Raw genomic sequence first — 16,929 nt, forward strand, 5'->3', positions numbered from 1 at the left:
GTCAGGAACCAATTGAAAAAGGTGTCCTTTAACGTCGGCTTGATACACAGCTAGCTGCCGCCCAGCGGTGTCAGGGGAACATGACAAGGACAAAACAAAAGTTAAGGCACCGAAAGTCTGAGTGAGTCAGCTGGGAGGGGTGGTGGATGGGTCCAACAAAATTTCACCTGAGAGAGTGGTGTTCGCGTCCCATACGATTCAAAAGCCAAACCTCGTACTTTTTCCCTACACCCAACCAGATGCTTTTGGTGCCTAAACCTAACCATGTGCTTTTGATGCTTAATCCTAACCATATGTTTTTGTTGCCTAAACCCAGCAATGTATGTTTGTTGTTGAAGGAAAAAAATGTCTATTTGTGGTGTGTACTGATGTAGTGCATTTATTTTGAAAGAGACAGTTGCTAAACATTGCATTTCCTGTGAAAATGGAAGTGTATCTTGAAAGAAGACAATGCATGTAGCAGGCAGAGGTTGAAACGGTGTCCCAGAATGTCAACAACCAACGCACCCAGGGTACCTTGCACGTTGCATGTGGATGTGGAAAGTCCATGACCAAATGTCAATATGTGATGACGTCGGAGTGAGAATGTGTTGCTTGGTCAGTGACTTCTGGCATCAGACACTGATGAAAAAGCCATCTTTTCACATCGGTATGATGCATCACCATTATTATATGACAGTGCCCGGTGGCATCAGCTCAGTGGGACAACAACTAAAGTTAAGGCGGTGGAAGTCCAAGCAGGGTGGTTGGGAGAGGTGGTGGGTGGGCCCAACACTTTCACCCAGGAGGCCAGTGATCACTTTCCATGAGATTGTAAAGCCAAACCCTGTTCTCTTTTCCTAAACCCAACCATGTGCTTTAGTTGTGTAAACCCAACCACGTGCGTGTGTTGGCTAAATGTAACCACATGCGTTTGCTGTTGAAGGAAAAACAACATAATTCCATGTTGCTATACTGAAGTAGTGAGTTCATTTTGAAAGAGACTGTATGCAAACGCTACATTTCCTGTTAAAAAGGAAGTGTATTTTAAAAACAGACAATGCAAGTAACAGGCTGAAGTTGACATGGCGTCCCAGAACATCAACAACCAACACACCCAAGGTACCTTACTAAATACTAAATACATTCTTTCTCCATTTGTGCTAAACATAGGCTCCTACAATTCAAGGATTCAAGGTCTTCCACCACCTCCATCTACCCAAAGAAAAGTTATGCAAATGATGTAGGACGGACTTAGGATCCCTCATTCACTTTTTGGACTTGTCCAAATCTTTATAATTATTGGACTTTCATATTTGATATATTTTCAGTGTTTTTTGGAGTCAAATTGACACCTTCCCCACTAATTGATTTTTGGAGTGGTACCAGAGGATACACTTCTTCCCAGACATTATTTTGAATGTTATTGTTTTTGCTTCCTTAACATGCAAGCTTTTGTATTCTGGTATTCCACACTGAATGCCTTAACAGTTGTTATGTTGCTGAAAATGGGCGGGGAGGAACGCACCCAATCTCTGCGCTCCTATATCTTCACATTACATCCTTCATTTACACACTGCCATATCCCTCTCTGCCTCATCAAGTCTGTTTTTCCATGATGGACAGATGCATGAAATATTCAATATTTTGATCCTCACATACTGCTCATTTGGTAAGATACCTTTTAATAAGCATTCTCCTAGACATTCAGTGCATTTAAGTTCCTCCTGCATTTAAAGGACACATCTGAAGATACTTTACAGTTTTCTTATTGCTAACCCTCGAAACACTAAAGATGTCATCATGTGACCAGGGTCACTTAAGCCCCTTTCCCACTGTACAAAAAACCCAGCTAACACCCGCTAACATCTGGCTTTTTAATGTAATGGCAAAGGTTATGATTGGCATTCACACCCGGGTCAAATGACTATGAATGATATTTATCGGCTCTGTCTCTGATCTGCATTGATGGAAACATTAATTAATAAAAAATATTAAGTTAGTTAAACTTAATTAAGTTTTTAAGGTAAAAGCAAAGCATTGTGGTTGTACTAAACTAATTGGGTTTGCCATATTAAGACTCATAGGACTGGCTCAATAATGCCAAAGTTGGAAATACTTAATAAGATTCATGACAATTATTACCTTCATTTTTTTCAAGTTGAACCAATGGATTCTTTTTTAGAGTTCAAGATGTTTTTCAGTATAAAAAAATAATGTCTGTTACATTAACGCATTTTAGTCAGCTGATAACTAATTTTAAGAATTTGATCAAAATCAAAACTGTTTTTTGACACTTTTGAGTAGGAATTAAAATAAGTTGAAATATCTCAAATAAAAAAATAGTAATAAAAAATTACTAAACATCACCACACCAATTGGATAAAAATTTAGCTGGTTCAACTTAATTAGGTTTTCTAAGGACAAAGCAAATCATCTTGGTAGTACTAAACTAATTGAATATGTCAGATAAAATAAGATTTATAGGACTGGCTCAATAATGCCAGAGTTGGAACTATGTCTACAGCAATACAACTACTGAACATGTGAACAAAGATCAGATGATAAACATATTGTTTACATATACATGAGCTTGTAAAGATTCTGTATGCATTAACTTGTGTGATGAGGGATTTCTGTAAACATTTGGTCATTTAGATGACAGCGCGTCTCCCCTGTGTGAACCCTCAGTGAGTACAGGCCTGTAATATTATCCTACTAACAAAGGCACTCATATTACTTGTGCAACCACCCGACCATGCAAATTCAATTCAGCCTAATAGTGCACCACCAATAGTGCATTACACATGCCATTCAGTTTAACTGCAACCGCTCCGAATTCAATTAGAGGCAGAGCATGTAAAATAGACTCTTTTACACATAGACGAGGTTTTATCCTTTTTCAGTTATGCATGCTGTTTCCCAAATGTCATTAAAGCAAAACTGTGTAAAACTACAATGGAAAGGCTGTGGAGTCAGTGTGTTTTAAATAAAGCATGGTGTGGCTGACATTGTGTGTGTGAGTTTGTGGAGGCCGTCTGAATGACAGACTGGAGTGTGTTAGCAGCGGGTCCCGTGGTGATCCTCATCCCGACCCATACTCCCCGCCTCTCTTTTTTCCGTGTGATCGCCACGGCTGCTGCTGTATGCCATTTCAAATGCGCCACTAACCGCCCCGTTATCGCTGTCTCGGCCTGTAATGAGAGGAGCGACATATGTCCGGTCCCCCTGCTGTTCCCTGATAAGCGCTCGCATTCGGATGCATGCAGGAACACTCCCTCCACCTCCTCCTTCTCCTCGCTCTGCTTTTATTTTACATGCAAAACCTGCTAACAACCACAGAGGAAAAAGTGTGGCACTTATTTAGTGACATTTACCTCGCTGCCGACTATTCCACACGGGGAGGGGGGCGCAATAACAATCAGCATGCATTTAATTTAAAAAAAAAAAAATGTTCCCTTCAGAATTACGCAGGCAGGGAGAGATATAGCTTTCTGTACTGGTGTGTGTGTGGAAGGAGCTGTAACAGTTGTGCCAGCAGACTTCCGCAGTGCAACATTAATGCTAATCAAAAGAGCTGAGAAAGCAGCGGTGGTCTGTAAAAACAGATTTTCTCTTGTCTTTTCATTTCTGGAGGGACCCCCCCCCCCACCTTCCGAGGGATTTATCCCAGGAAAATAACATTTCTGGGAATTGAATCTGACCCTATGAATTTAATAGAGGCACGTTGTCATGTAAGGCTGATTTTTTCCTTAGCTGTGGGATAAATAATGAAAGTTAAGTTGTGGTAATTGATTTCTCTTCAGTCCACTCAACTGAATAATCTGCAAGGGAAACACCACTAAGCTATTCATTAGAAGATTTGCCAACATGCAACTAATTCTGAGCTTATTCTCCAAACATCATGGAAAGAATACAAACTCATAGTCGGAGCTTGTTTGATTTACAATCCTTTTGTGTTTGGAATGCTGGAAAACACTTCACTGAAAACCTAAAAATGACAGTTTTTTCTCTTCTGTAAGTTAAAATGAATCCATTAGTAAGGGACTGCTCTTTATTTATCAGAATAGGGGGGTTGCTGGGTTTGACTTTGTGTGTTTTTTTTGTTTTTTTTTGGTTTATTTGTTTGTTTTTTGTTATTGTCCCTCCCTGAAGCTACAAATATTTTTCCTTAACCCCCCTTGAGTGACTGGGGGAAAATGCATGACTTTCCCAAACTAGTTATTAGATTTTTAAATCTTACCCTTTGATGTTTGAAAGTTAAAAGTTTAAGATGAAATCCTGGAGCTGAAAAGGCCTTGCTTTTTCAACCTTGTCATACCTTGTTGGTTAGTTTGTGCAAATAGTTTAGAACCAAGTTTAGATTTGGTTATATATTTTTCTGACTTAAGCGTTTGTCGCAAATGATGTGACCTAGGACCTAAAATTTGAAGATCCATTGATAATTTCTGTTTTCACAGTTTCTGGTTATGATAAATGATGATATGGTGTAATTTTTTTTTTTTTAAAGAAAACATGCATGTTGTTTTAAAAAATTATTTGACATGCCTCTCCCTTTTTTGCATTTGCATTTGTGAAAGTGGAGGGTACACTCCGATATGACAGGTAACATGTCTGGGTAAAAAAAAAAAATATCATAAAAAGATTTTTGTCATGATATAATAAAAGGATTTATCTGCAAATGGATTTCTCTTTAAAAAAAGACTGTTATGGTCATATCATACCAATAATATCTTGGATGGACATCTCTGGATTAGTGAGGTGAAATATTTATTCTGTATCAATGAGTAGCAGTCAATGAGAATTATTCCTTAAAGATGGTATACAAACCTAGATTACAAAACCATTGCCTCAAAAAAAACAAGATTGTAAGATAGTGCAGAATCAGAATTTAACCAAAAGTCAAAGATCTCTGTGTCCCCATCCCCCTCCCCGCCTTTTTTCGATATATTGGAGGTGACGTTTTTAGCATGAAGGCCGGGGGATGGGTTCCCCCAATATATATCATAAATATGACTTTGACAGCCACTGTGTCAATTTGCATTTGTGTCAATGTGTCTGTACATATGTATGTTAGCACACAAACACAATATATGCTTGTGTGTATGTGTGGATCTGCATAAGTGTATGTATGTATTTCTGAATATATTATGTATATATGTGGTTATGTATGTATTGTGTCTGTGTGTTTGTGTATATGCATAACAAAAACTTTTATGTATTGAATCTCTACAGAATGTTGTACATTTTGGATAGTAGGAAGGGTAGTCATTGCAGTAATATCTAGTTTCACATTGATTCATCTGTATAAGCACTTTGGTACATTTTTGTTTTCAGTATTTATTTTTTTTAACTTAAGCACCAAAATACTGAACGGTCAATTGAATTACTCCTCTCGCCCTGGGGAAACTTGGACCTAGAGACCAACCACCTGTATTTGCTCCTAATGCATTTCAGTTATTTCTTAATTTGAATTTAACTAACAGCAGTTAAGCGCTTCCCTCGTGCCAAAACAGTCATGTAGAGACAGAGCGTGATCATCTCAATTACCTTCCTAATCGCAGAGTGAACTGAACAGCAACATAGAGCGGAGAGACACAGACTTCACAGTTTGCACAGTGAAATCAGGGAGTTTAAGCATGGTGGCCTAAGACCCTGCTGGCTCCAACCTATTATGTTTACCACTCCTATGAAGATGTCACCAACAGCAATGCTGTTTTATCCACTTACAACATTTCAAAGGAGTGCAAAGGGGCCCAAGGGTGCAATAAAAACAGCTTTAAATAGTCTTCAACGCTGGTCCTTGGGGGAATTGCCCCTCGCCTGAAAAGACCTCATTTAATAAATTTGCTCTTCAGGCGTTCGTCTTTTCATTTTGCGTCGTCTTATTATGGATTCATTTGCATGCAGCCCTTTTGGTCTAAATATTGCCCCTCTTAGCTAATGCTTAACCATACATATTTTACTCTTTCAGGAGGACCACCTACATTCGTTTCCAATTCATCTGGGTTCATTAGCACCTCCAAGATAATACGCTGGCTGTATGCTTAATGTAAGCACTGCTAAGTCTCTAATTTTCCACAAATAATTCCCCTTGATCTCAAGTAACATTTATGCAAAAGGATGTAGAGAGCAGCATGCTTTAACATGACTGGTCCAAATAAAGTAAGTATGTACATAAAATGAATTATAAATGGCAGCCTGTGTTTCAAGTGTGGCTAAGAGAGAATAAGTGACTTTATTTTATTGGAGAGGGAGAGGATGTGTGTGAGTGAAAGATATTGTTTTTATGCTTGCACTAGAGAGCGTATGCAAGTGTGATTGTGATGTAGGTGTGCAAATTTATAGACCTCTGTGGGGTTTCTCACATCAATACCACTTGTGTAGAATTAAAAAATTCTGAAAAACAATGCATCTCCAATTATAAATATATTTTCTTTTAATTCCAGTTCAGTCATTATATTTCGAGAGAGAATGGGTCGAAGAGATCATATGGCTTTTGACTCTAAAGGTATGAACAGACAACACATTGTAGCCACAGACTGTATGAAATAATTTACATTGTCACTCTGACTTCTCCCACTGGTTTGTGGACTCATGTTTTGAAGCAATGAGTTTGCCATTTTGGCCATCACCATGTTGGTTTTTGGAGCTAAAAGTGACCATATTTAGACAAAAGGGTATAGTTAACCCTGAAGGCCCCAACACACAAAGCCAATGTTTGGCCTATGGTCAGTGTTGGATTTTAGTGAGCGTCTGTTGTCCTAGTGAGAGTGGTGTTTCCCATACTGTAGCAATATTGGATTGTGTTGTTAATGTGCTAACTGGCTAACTGGCATCAAGATGGTCTTCCAGTTGCCCTTTTTAAATGACGATTACGGACTACTGCTGGCTGCTTGTGAGAAGACTTATTACCTCTAATGCGGGCAAGGAACATATGTACTGGTTGGCCATGGATGTGGTGTTTGAGGTGTATTCATGTGCAACTTTTTGGCTGAGACACATGCGACATGAGATAATACAGCAGGAGGCCTTCGTTGCCACTAGTTCTCTGAAGTCAGTTTGGTGTATCTGGGCCTTAACGCTAGCTGTTAGTTTGGTTAGGATGGTGCATTCACAGCTAAGGCTAACTGTGATGATAATAAAGCTAATACTAATTTTCAGTAGTAAAAAACAGGCTTTAAACCATTAAAACAAAATGTACTTAGATGAATAATGGAATATCTTTCAGTACAACCAAGAACAAGAACATTTTTCCAAAACATTTCAATTAACATGAACTGAACTGAAAACACACTGAAATATGTATAATCTGTGAATCTGGGGTTAAACCATGGTTATGTTACCTAACCAATGCTGTTTGTAGTGACTTGTGAATGGACTGCACTCACCTGTCACTCAAAGTGACTACTGCCATAATTATGCATAAATTTAAGCCTTAATAAAATGTAAACAGGTGAGTTATATAAAAAACTGTTGTCATGAATGCTTGAATTACCTATAGAGACCAAAACGTTTTTTTTGTTTTTGTGGCCATTGAAGGAACTGCAGTTTGTGGCACCTCTGCACTGGCTTTATTATTGGCCCTGAATGTTGCCACTTGGTCGTAGAACGACGTTTCGCATGTGCTACTGTTGCATCTCAACCTCATTTCCTGTCTTTCTACTGGCACTAATCCCCCCTCCCATATAGAATATACTATGAAATAATAATTGGAGTTTATTGAACTAATTCAACAGTATTTACTATTGATGCCCGATAATATCGGCATGTCATCAGAATCGGCCAACATGCTTTTTCTTATTTTGCACAATGAATGAATATTACATACACTGCAAAGCATTCTATTTCATGTCTCCATCTGCTGGTGGGCCATCACGATAAGCTTATGCACATACTGTTTTTCTATACTCTATACAAAAAAAAAACAAAAAAATATTTGTTGGAGCCCAAGGATGAACAGGGACTTTGCTCATTTATGAGAAAACTCCACAGGGCATCTTTAATCTTCAAAATAATGATGCTATGTGTTGCCCTGGCTTAGAAGAAGGTCAAAGCAAGCACTTTGATGATACACATCATGAATACACACCTTAAATGAGTTATTTTAAAATGAATAACGAACCAACTGCAAAAAGAAAAACGTACAAATCAGTGATAAAAATTAAACTACATAATCATCAGGTAAATCACTGATACAATAAATATTGTAAATCAAAAATTGCCTCTCCCTCAATATTACTCACATAAAGTGTCGTGTACCATTCTGCATGTGTTGTTTACAGTTGTGAATTATTTGCATTCACACTAACTTGAGCCCTAAAGTTAACCTGCTCTTAGCCTCTTGTTTGGAGTGGAGATTCTATTAGCACTCTGCAGCAGTACACCTGATTGAGGCTGATGGAACCAAATGATTCAAATTATCCTAGGGATTTTAGGATGTGTGTGTGTGTGTGTGTGTGTGTGTGTCACAGTGTGCATTTGGACAGTATGTGTTCAGTATCAGTATTTATGCGTGTCTGAAAGCTTGCGCAGTTACATGAGGGTGCCTATGTTTTAATAAAAGCTTGATTTTGCACTGGGATAAGCTCTGACAGCATATGAAGCTTGAGTTGCACCAGGTTATAGTGTTATTATTGATCCTTTCTGGAATGCTGCTCTATCACTGCATGGTACAGTTCTTTTATGAGCAGAGTTGCTGATGTTGCATAGAAGAACAGGATTACACACACTTCTTTTAAGGCAATATTTCACTTTTTAAGTTTCATCTCTGCTGGAGTGTAGACCTCTGATCTGTTTTTATTGATTACAACTTTTTTTCAAAGTGGTATTGGTTTGGGTTCATGGCAAAAATCATGTTCAACAGACTTGGACTGGTGGAAACTAAATGAGAATAGGGCTTACCATGGTGTATTACTACTATGGTTGTCTTTTTGCAGATCCAGCCAGTGATTCTAGTGGTTATGATTAGGGATGTGCTGATTTATCGGCTGAACAGAGATATTCTCCCTGTTAACTGACATCGGCCTGTTGGCAAATAAGATGACATTCACTGATGGCAGGGGCTGATGTTTTTCTGTTGTGTCACATCGATTTTGTACAGGCTAAAAAGCGGGGCTCAAGACTAATGGCCAAAACTTAAAATCATGAGCAGGTACAAGAAGAATATAATGACTGTTTGGCAATGGGATCTGTGATATCACTGTTGTGTGACAAGATGGCTAGTAGCAGCCGGCGTCACGTCCTCCGGGGGATAATAAAAAAGCAATTTGGGATGAACAGAGATCTTCCTTGGGACGGCCTTAAGAAAGGATGCAGTAAAATCCCTATCATTGTGTCAGAGGATGCACCCTGTTATTTTCCCTACAATGCTACATTATAGTTGTTAGCAGCTGGTGGCCACAACTTACAGTTGATGGAGGTTGCATAGAGTGCACCAGGGATGATGTTTTTTTGTTGTTGGCTGAAACAGAAGTTAGCATCGCCCTGGTTCCCTCATCAAAAAGCCAATAAGATTTTTCCATTGAATTGTAGATTATTACAGGTAATACGCTCTGTGGGAAACTAGTTTACGTATCGTAAACTTTTTTATACGTTCTGTTCAGCAAGATAATTTTCATGCATAAACACCACTGTTATAATTTTAGAAGCCTACATGCAAACAGCAGAAGTAAAAGGTCAACATTGGGCTATTAACAAACCACACCATGGTTGCGTGATTTAAAGTCACCACCAAAAAAAAGGCTGTCAAGCCATGTTTGGCATGATGACTTTCTGTGGTCACATTTAGTCACTTGTTAGCAATGACCTTTTTTAAGCAACATAAGAGCTTCAAAATTAGGGCTGCATGGTATATGCAGTAGACGGTAGAAATGATATAAATTTGGCCCACGGTAGAGATTTGCGCTCTACCGTCCTATCATTGATGATGTCATCGCACCTGCCTCAGTGTGAAAATGGCTGTGAGCACAGAGACAGCGGAGCAAGAGGAGCTGGTTCACGTCTGTGATTTAGTGTAGCACGTGCAACATGTGTTGCTGGAGAACTTGTGAGTGAGTGAGTTATGAACAGCCCCGGACTTCTCAGACTCTTTTAGCGACTTACCGCTCAGAGGGAACTCATTCACTCATTCGGCAAGAGACCTTTGGTATTGTAAACCTATGTGACGCTAGGGGCTCCACAAAAAACTCCATATGTGAATGTGTGATAGTTGTGGTATCATAGCAGCCTGTCACAGGTTACAGCGTGATGATTAGAGGAGAAATGGCAGAGCATAAAGGTCCAGGTGGAAAAAACACAACTCAGTCATTTAGGATTTTGCTAAAAGAAGGAAATTACCTTTTGATATAGATCCCAGGAGACATTTTGCACCATAGAGTACTGGGTTTTAATTTTGAGTTTTGAGATCTGCATTCTGCACAATAATTGCTCTAAAAAATACATTATATCTTTGCTTTTGTTGTTGTTGTTGTTTTTTTTTTTATCAATTTAGCTTTGCTAAGGGACTACAAAACCCATTCAGAAACACCTCTATTATAACTTTTACACTTAAATTTATACCACGATATATACCGTTACCGTGAAGGGATTTGTTTTATACCGTGATTTTAGGTCATACCGCCCAGCCCTATTCAAATTTCGTATGTGGTATAACAAAACATTAAAGTCTCTTCAGCTTGTGTTAACCACAGATGTTATTTCAGGCATCTAACCAAAAAAACCCCCATTGACTTTAAGACGAGGGAACCGGGAGTGCTAAAATGCTAACATATTTCTAGTTTTAGGGACTTAATCTATTGAGTTACATTATGATATGTTCAAGCCTATTTAGTAAACATGGGTATGAGGCAAAGGTAAACTTAAACTTCTTATCATTATCATAATGTGTTCAATGTAATCTTGTAAAACGTAGTTTTTGGCAAATACTTGAATGAATGTATATAATAAAAAGGCTTTTGAGGTAGATTTTTTTTAAAATACATTTTTCATGTAAAGGTTACATTAAAGGTTGTTTCATACACTTCTATGGTTGAATTTGTGCTCATTCAAAGGTAGTGTAATGAAGGGCTTTATTACTTTAAAACAGTTCAGTTATTTTTTTTTTTTTTTGTAGTGTACATTTCTTTGTTTCCCTGGCACAAAAGGGGGAGTAAATAACAACAAAAACAAATAAACGAAAACATAAGAACATCAAGATTGGCCAAATTATTTTAAACATTGGTATTGGTATCAGCCCATAATTTCAAAACCAGTACATACGTAGTTATGATGACATTTTACTCACAAATTTAATAGCTGAGGTTTTGAAAGGCAGAAACATGAATGTAAGTGGGTCTAACAAAGCAGGAAACACAAGGTGGTCAGACAATCAGACAGGTTTTAAACAGTTCCTGAGGTTAGAGAAATGTATTAGGATGAGAAAACAAAGGCTTACGGGGAAATGCAGGGCTGGTTATACCTATTTAACAGTGGGGGGCACCATATTTAAATGGCACTTTCAGAGACCCACCTGTCCAGAAATTGGGGAGAAATTTTTAGAACCTTAACAGCTAAATTGACCACGTTATAGCATTTTGAGAACAAATATCTTAGATCAGGGGTTCTTAAGTATCGGCTATCGACAGTTGGTTTTTCACCTTGTCTATGGTTTAATTGTATCTCATCAAATCTTTCAAACTACTCTGTATCAACACTTAACTAGTCTTAAGTACAGTGTTGTACTCAGTGCTCCTGTTCAACCAATACATTCTCAGTCTGTCCTTGTCACCTATCAACATTTAGTCATGAACTTTCCACTTCTACGTATGACTTACCCTGAGTGCTTTGTATGTTGACATTGTGGGACACCACAAACACCGTGTTTTTTCAGTCATATAGGAAGCAACCACATGCCCCCCAGGTGAAAGTCAATGACTGTAGCTAACAGATTGTGAGGAGATGTTTGCTGTATGTGACAACTTTTCAAGCTGAGGAAGACTAAGAGAGTCTTTAATATTTTGTGTATCAGATTTGTTTTTTGTTTTTTTTTTCAGATAAAAATATACATCTACAGCTCCATGATAACTGTGCAACTCCATCTGCTGAGGAAGATCATATGACATTATCAAAGGCTTTAGGCTAGCTACTGAGCTGACCTTGATGCGAGATGTTAATGTCATCTGCAGTTTTCAAGGCTAGAATGAACTTTCATGTTTAGTTCAAGTTCAAGTGATGCTTCAAAGACATGTAGCATTGGTGGGAGCTGGACAAGAAAACATGTTTTTTTTGTAGCCAGAAACAAGAAGACCTTAAGTCTGAAGACCTTAACATGAGTCTGAAACCAGAGATAAACCAGAGTTAGATAAACAAGAAACTGGGGTAGGATGGATGGAAGCACTGGATGGACACGCAAACACACGCACACACACGCATGCACATGGTGACTTCACTTATATACTCACTGACTATCAAAATTAGTTGCATCAATAGCAGACCTAAATTTCTAGGCCTACACCTTGTCTGAGATCAGTTGTGTAAGTTGCAACATCATGATAACACTCATAAAGTCTCTTGGTATGGTACAGCAGTAATGGCTCAGTGTTGGGACATATATAGTGCACTGCAGAATGAGCAGTGATAGCCACTGAAAACAACACCACCCACAGAAACTCAACCTTCAACAGTCAATCCAACCATGAGACCTGCCTCGTGCTGTTTGATTGACACATACAAAGACTGGCAGTGATATGTGAAGCTGTGTACCTGGAGCTGTTGCAGGATGTGCGCTCTGGGTTGAACCTGGTGTCTGCTGCAGCTCTGCTGGTATGCCACCATTACCTCTGTCAAGGTGAGGCAGCTGTCAACTAAAATAGAAGAATACACTCATTCACTGCTTTAATGTCTCTGCATCCCAGTGAGCCACCAGCAACCATTCTAAAGTGCTTAAGGGGCTAGGAAATGCCATACGGTAAACTGTGCTGTGCTCCCAGTGTGTGCGTGTGTGTGTGTGTGTGTGTGTGTGTGTGTGTGTGTGTGTGTATTACGAAGCAGTCAGTGAGAAGTAAGAAGGACATGAATGTCTGTCTGAGCAATAAATCAACCAATCAGGCATCTTGAGTTATCTACCACAGCCTTACGGGATAGGAAATTCCAGATGTGAGGGACTACAGAGGATTTTGTGATGGAAGCACTTAAACATTTTGATCCCTGTGTATCCTTCAAAAACTGGATTCCGTTTCAAACATTTTTAGTTTATTACGTTTTAGGGATGATAAAACACAGATAAATAAAGACCTGTAGCTGTGGGTCAGGTGAGCTTATTATTAAAATTATACCTATAGGGATATAAAGAACAGTACATCACCGTACTTTGCTTTTGTATTTAGGCCTGTATTTAGGATTTTAAAAAATTAAAAATCTGTCTAATTGTCTTCACTTGAGCTGGAACCATTTAGGAGTTGGTTACAGGTATCTTAGCTTAGCATAAAAACTAGAAGTAGGGGGAAACAGCCTGCCTATTAAAAAATGAATACAACACCCCTAAAGATCGATAATTAACACAGTGAGGTGTAAAAATGACTGGCTTTTGTCATGCTTTGGAAAAGTGCTATCGACGGTGATCCATTATGGATATTTTTTCATTCCTCTTGGCATTTAATTTTATTGCTGTTATGTCTCTGAACAAGTATTACTGAGGAGGCTCCCTCATGAGTATTTTAACAACCTGTGTCACTCCGAAATCGTGACGTCTGGCGTCAAACACTGATGAAAAAAGTTGTCCTTTCACATAGGCATGATACACGGCCAGTTGATATTACTGTGTAACAGTGCCTGGCGGTGTCAGGGGGAAACATTCACACACACACACACACACACACAGAATTCACAGGGATTGGTTGAATTTGCATTAATTGTTGGAATTGTTTGTTGACTGTATGCAATATTTTTGACTTTGAATCTTGCTAACATAGCGTTAGCTTTGTGGGTGGGGACAACGAGGCACAACCTAACACATTTTAGTTCGGGCTTAATGTTATTAAAACTGCTTACCTTTTGTTCTACAATTAAACTGAGAAGTGGTGGAAGTGAAATGTTATAACGTACCCCATGGGCAGTGTTGGGTAAGGGTTACTATAAAAGTAATCAAAATACGTTACTGCGTTACTTTTTAAAAAGTAACCAGTTACTTTACTGCGTTACTCCCTGAGTAAAGTAACTCAATTACTTTAAAAGTACTTCCAACGTTACTCCCTGAGTAAAGTAACTCAATTACTTTAAAAGTACTTCCAACGTTACTCCCTGAGAAAAGTAACTCAAGCACTTTTAAAGTACTTTTGAGTATTCTACATTTCCTATTGGGCAATGGACCACAGGGTGCTAAGCCTACATTTTTTTGTCTCCAAAATTAAAGTTATAGACCACTTGCCCTTCACTGAGATCCAATTCTCCCACCACAGCCGTCACTTTGACCAGTAGAAACACAGAACGATCTGCTGCCATAGACAACTATATGACAACAACACTCCAGCGTTTTTAATATTTCCTCTAGGGATGTTACCACACAGAGTAAAAGGGGAAATGATGGTGTGAAACAGCAGAGGCACTTTGTCAACCCGCTGAGTTAACGTTACTGTCATTAGCATCAAGCTAGCAAACAATGGTACATCCTCACGGTCGGACATAAAGTAATAACATTAACAAATAGCGGCGGGGCTTTTACTCACCACAAGTGCAGAGGCTCCCAGCTTCATTTGAAACAAACTACATTATAGACAGTCTGTTATTTATTAATCCCTCTGCGTGTTTATATATTTACTTTTTATCCCAAGTTAACATATCACACCGTCATTTCAAACTCAACACTTGTTTCAAATTAAAAGCTCTTTATAACCTCGGCTAGAGAATCCCTCCATTTTCTAAATAGGCTTTTATTCTGAAACAGTTGTCAGAACTTCCTGTGGCAGATACAGTAGCTTGATAGTTTACATATGGCGCTTCAAATGTAGCTCCTGCCATCTGCTGACGGTTTTAGGTGACTACAACAACATGTCAGCTGGCACATGAACAGACACACAGTGACTCAAATAATTGTGAAAGTAATAAAAATAGGACAAGAATAACCCGATGACATCACACACGCCGTGAAAGACGGATAATTGGTGAGTACCAGCGTGTAGCGTGTACCAGACATAATGCAAGTCCTGAGTCTGAAATATGTCTGTCAGCGAGTCCTACTCCACCTATTTAGACTCCACCGTAGACAACGGCAGCATTTCTCCGACCACGTAGCGAGCCACAAGCTCCATGGCTTCTTTCAGACTGATAGGTTTAACGTTATCTCCGTTATTAGAACCAAATGACAGCCGTTGCTGTTTCAGAGCTGAAGGACCAGCGTTCTAAAAGTAACGGAAGTAACTGATGTCTTGTTTGAAAACGTACTCAAGTATTTGATTACTCAAACAGCAAACTAACGTGTTAGGTTACTCGTTACTGCAAAAAGTACTCTAACGCGTTACTTTGCAACGCTCTATACCCAACTCCGGTAAGGTTAATTTTAACAGGCAGAGGGTTAGCTGTAGCACAATTAATTTAATACAATTTTATCTATATACTGTAGGTCTCAATCTACATCAGTGAAAGGATAGGTATCCATACAGGTATCCAGCCATCTGTTAGTCTATCATTGATATTCAGTGGTTGGATCGATACATGTACATGGATTGGGTAACCTAGATCCACATGTCAAAATATGAGTTAGAGTACTTTGATTACTTTTTGCAGTAACGAGTAACCTAACGCGTTAGTTTGCTGTTTGAGTAATCAAATACTTGAGTACATTTTCAAACAAGACATCAGTTACTTCCGTTACTTTTAGAACGCTGGTCCTTCAGCTCTGAAACAGCAACGGCTGTCGTTTGGTTCTAATAACGGAGATAACGTTAAACCTATCAGTCTGAAAGAAGCCATGGAGCTTGTGGCTCGCTACGTGGTCGGAGAAATGTAGTAACTATTACATTTGCAGAAAATTATTACATATGTGGGAAGGTGAAAATCTAAACTGTAATAACTTCCCATAAATGTAATATGAGACTGAATAATGATCTTTGTGGTTGTTGTTGTTTGTTTGTTTACTTATACACCTGCCAATAGTGATGCTAGTGTTGACAAGCAACCCGCAGGTCGGGTGGGGCGGGTCAGAAAGTGACAGAGCAGCGCTCTGAGTAAGTTAGAAATAACTTACAGAAACACACACATACACACACACACACACACACACACACACACACACACACACACTGGTCATTCCTTGTCAGTTCACAGAATTACTCTGTGGCAGCAAATATGTCGTTTAATTGGATTTATTTTATTTTCTTCTGCCTCTTGTTAATACGGATTTCTCTGCAGCATCTGGCCTACAGTACCTGTTCAGCACCTCGGACAGCGGCGCTGTGGGATGTGTTGGCTCTCATAGGGGGTCAGGTGCAGGTTGTAAGGTTTTAAAAACCATGGTTTACAATAACTTAATCCTCCACTCAAAAATGTGTTTTCTTCTTGTTCCTACAGATGAATGTTTGAGCCTCACTGTGCAGAATGACATATGTGCAGAGCTTGACACTCGAAGGCTGCTTTTCACATTTATCTGCTGAAAATGCTCATATGATTTTAAGGGCTAGGGCTACGAGCCTATGTTGGTGACTTATGTAGCCTATGTTTGAACCATTTAATTAAAATATGTCTGCATATCAAAAGCCAACGCGATGCGAGATAACCACCATCGCTGCTTTGTACCTGCTCTGGAAGTCCCAGAAGCGTCGGAGGGCCAAACGCTGTCGTTTTTGGGTTCACCCTATCCTGCAGAAGCGCATCCAGCTCGGCGAGTTTCACCACCTCCTCCAGGAACTCCGTATGGATGATAGCCGCTTTCACCGGTACTTCAGGCTGACTGGGGCCCAGTTTGAGGACCTGTTGGCG

General features: G+C 39.1%; 1 protein-coding gene across 1 annotated transcript in view; it reads right to left on the reverse strand.

Annotated features, from left to right (window-relative positions):
• Positions 1-16,929, reverse strand: part of si:dkey-288a3.2 (protein phosphatase 1 regulatory subunit 37) — a 111,858-nt gene that overhangs the window by 89,710 nt on the left and 5,219 nt on the right. Inside the window, exon 2 of the mRNA XM_049596302.1 lies at positions 12,721-12,821. Within this exon, the coding sequence (XP_049452259.1) occupies positions 12,721-12,821 (101 nt within the window). The remainder of the gene's footprint in view (positions 1-12,720; positions 12,822-16,929) is intronic.

Source organism: Epinephelus fuscoguttatus, linkage group LG14, assembly GCF_011397635.1.
Source record: "Epinephelus fuscoguttatus linkage group LG14, E.fuscoguttatus.final_Chr_v1".
Taxonomy (NCBI): domain Eukaryota; kingdom Metazoa; phylum Chordata; class Actinopteri; order Perciformes; family Serranidae; genus Epinephelus; species Epinephelus fuscoguttatus.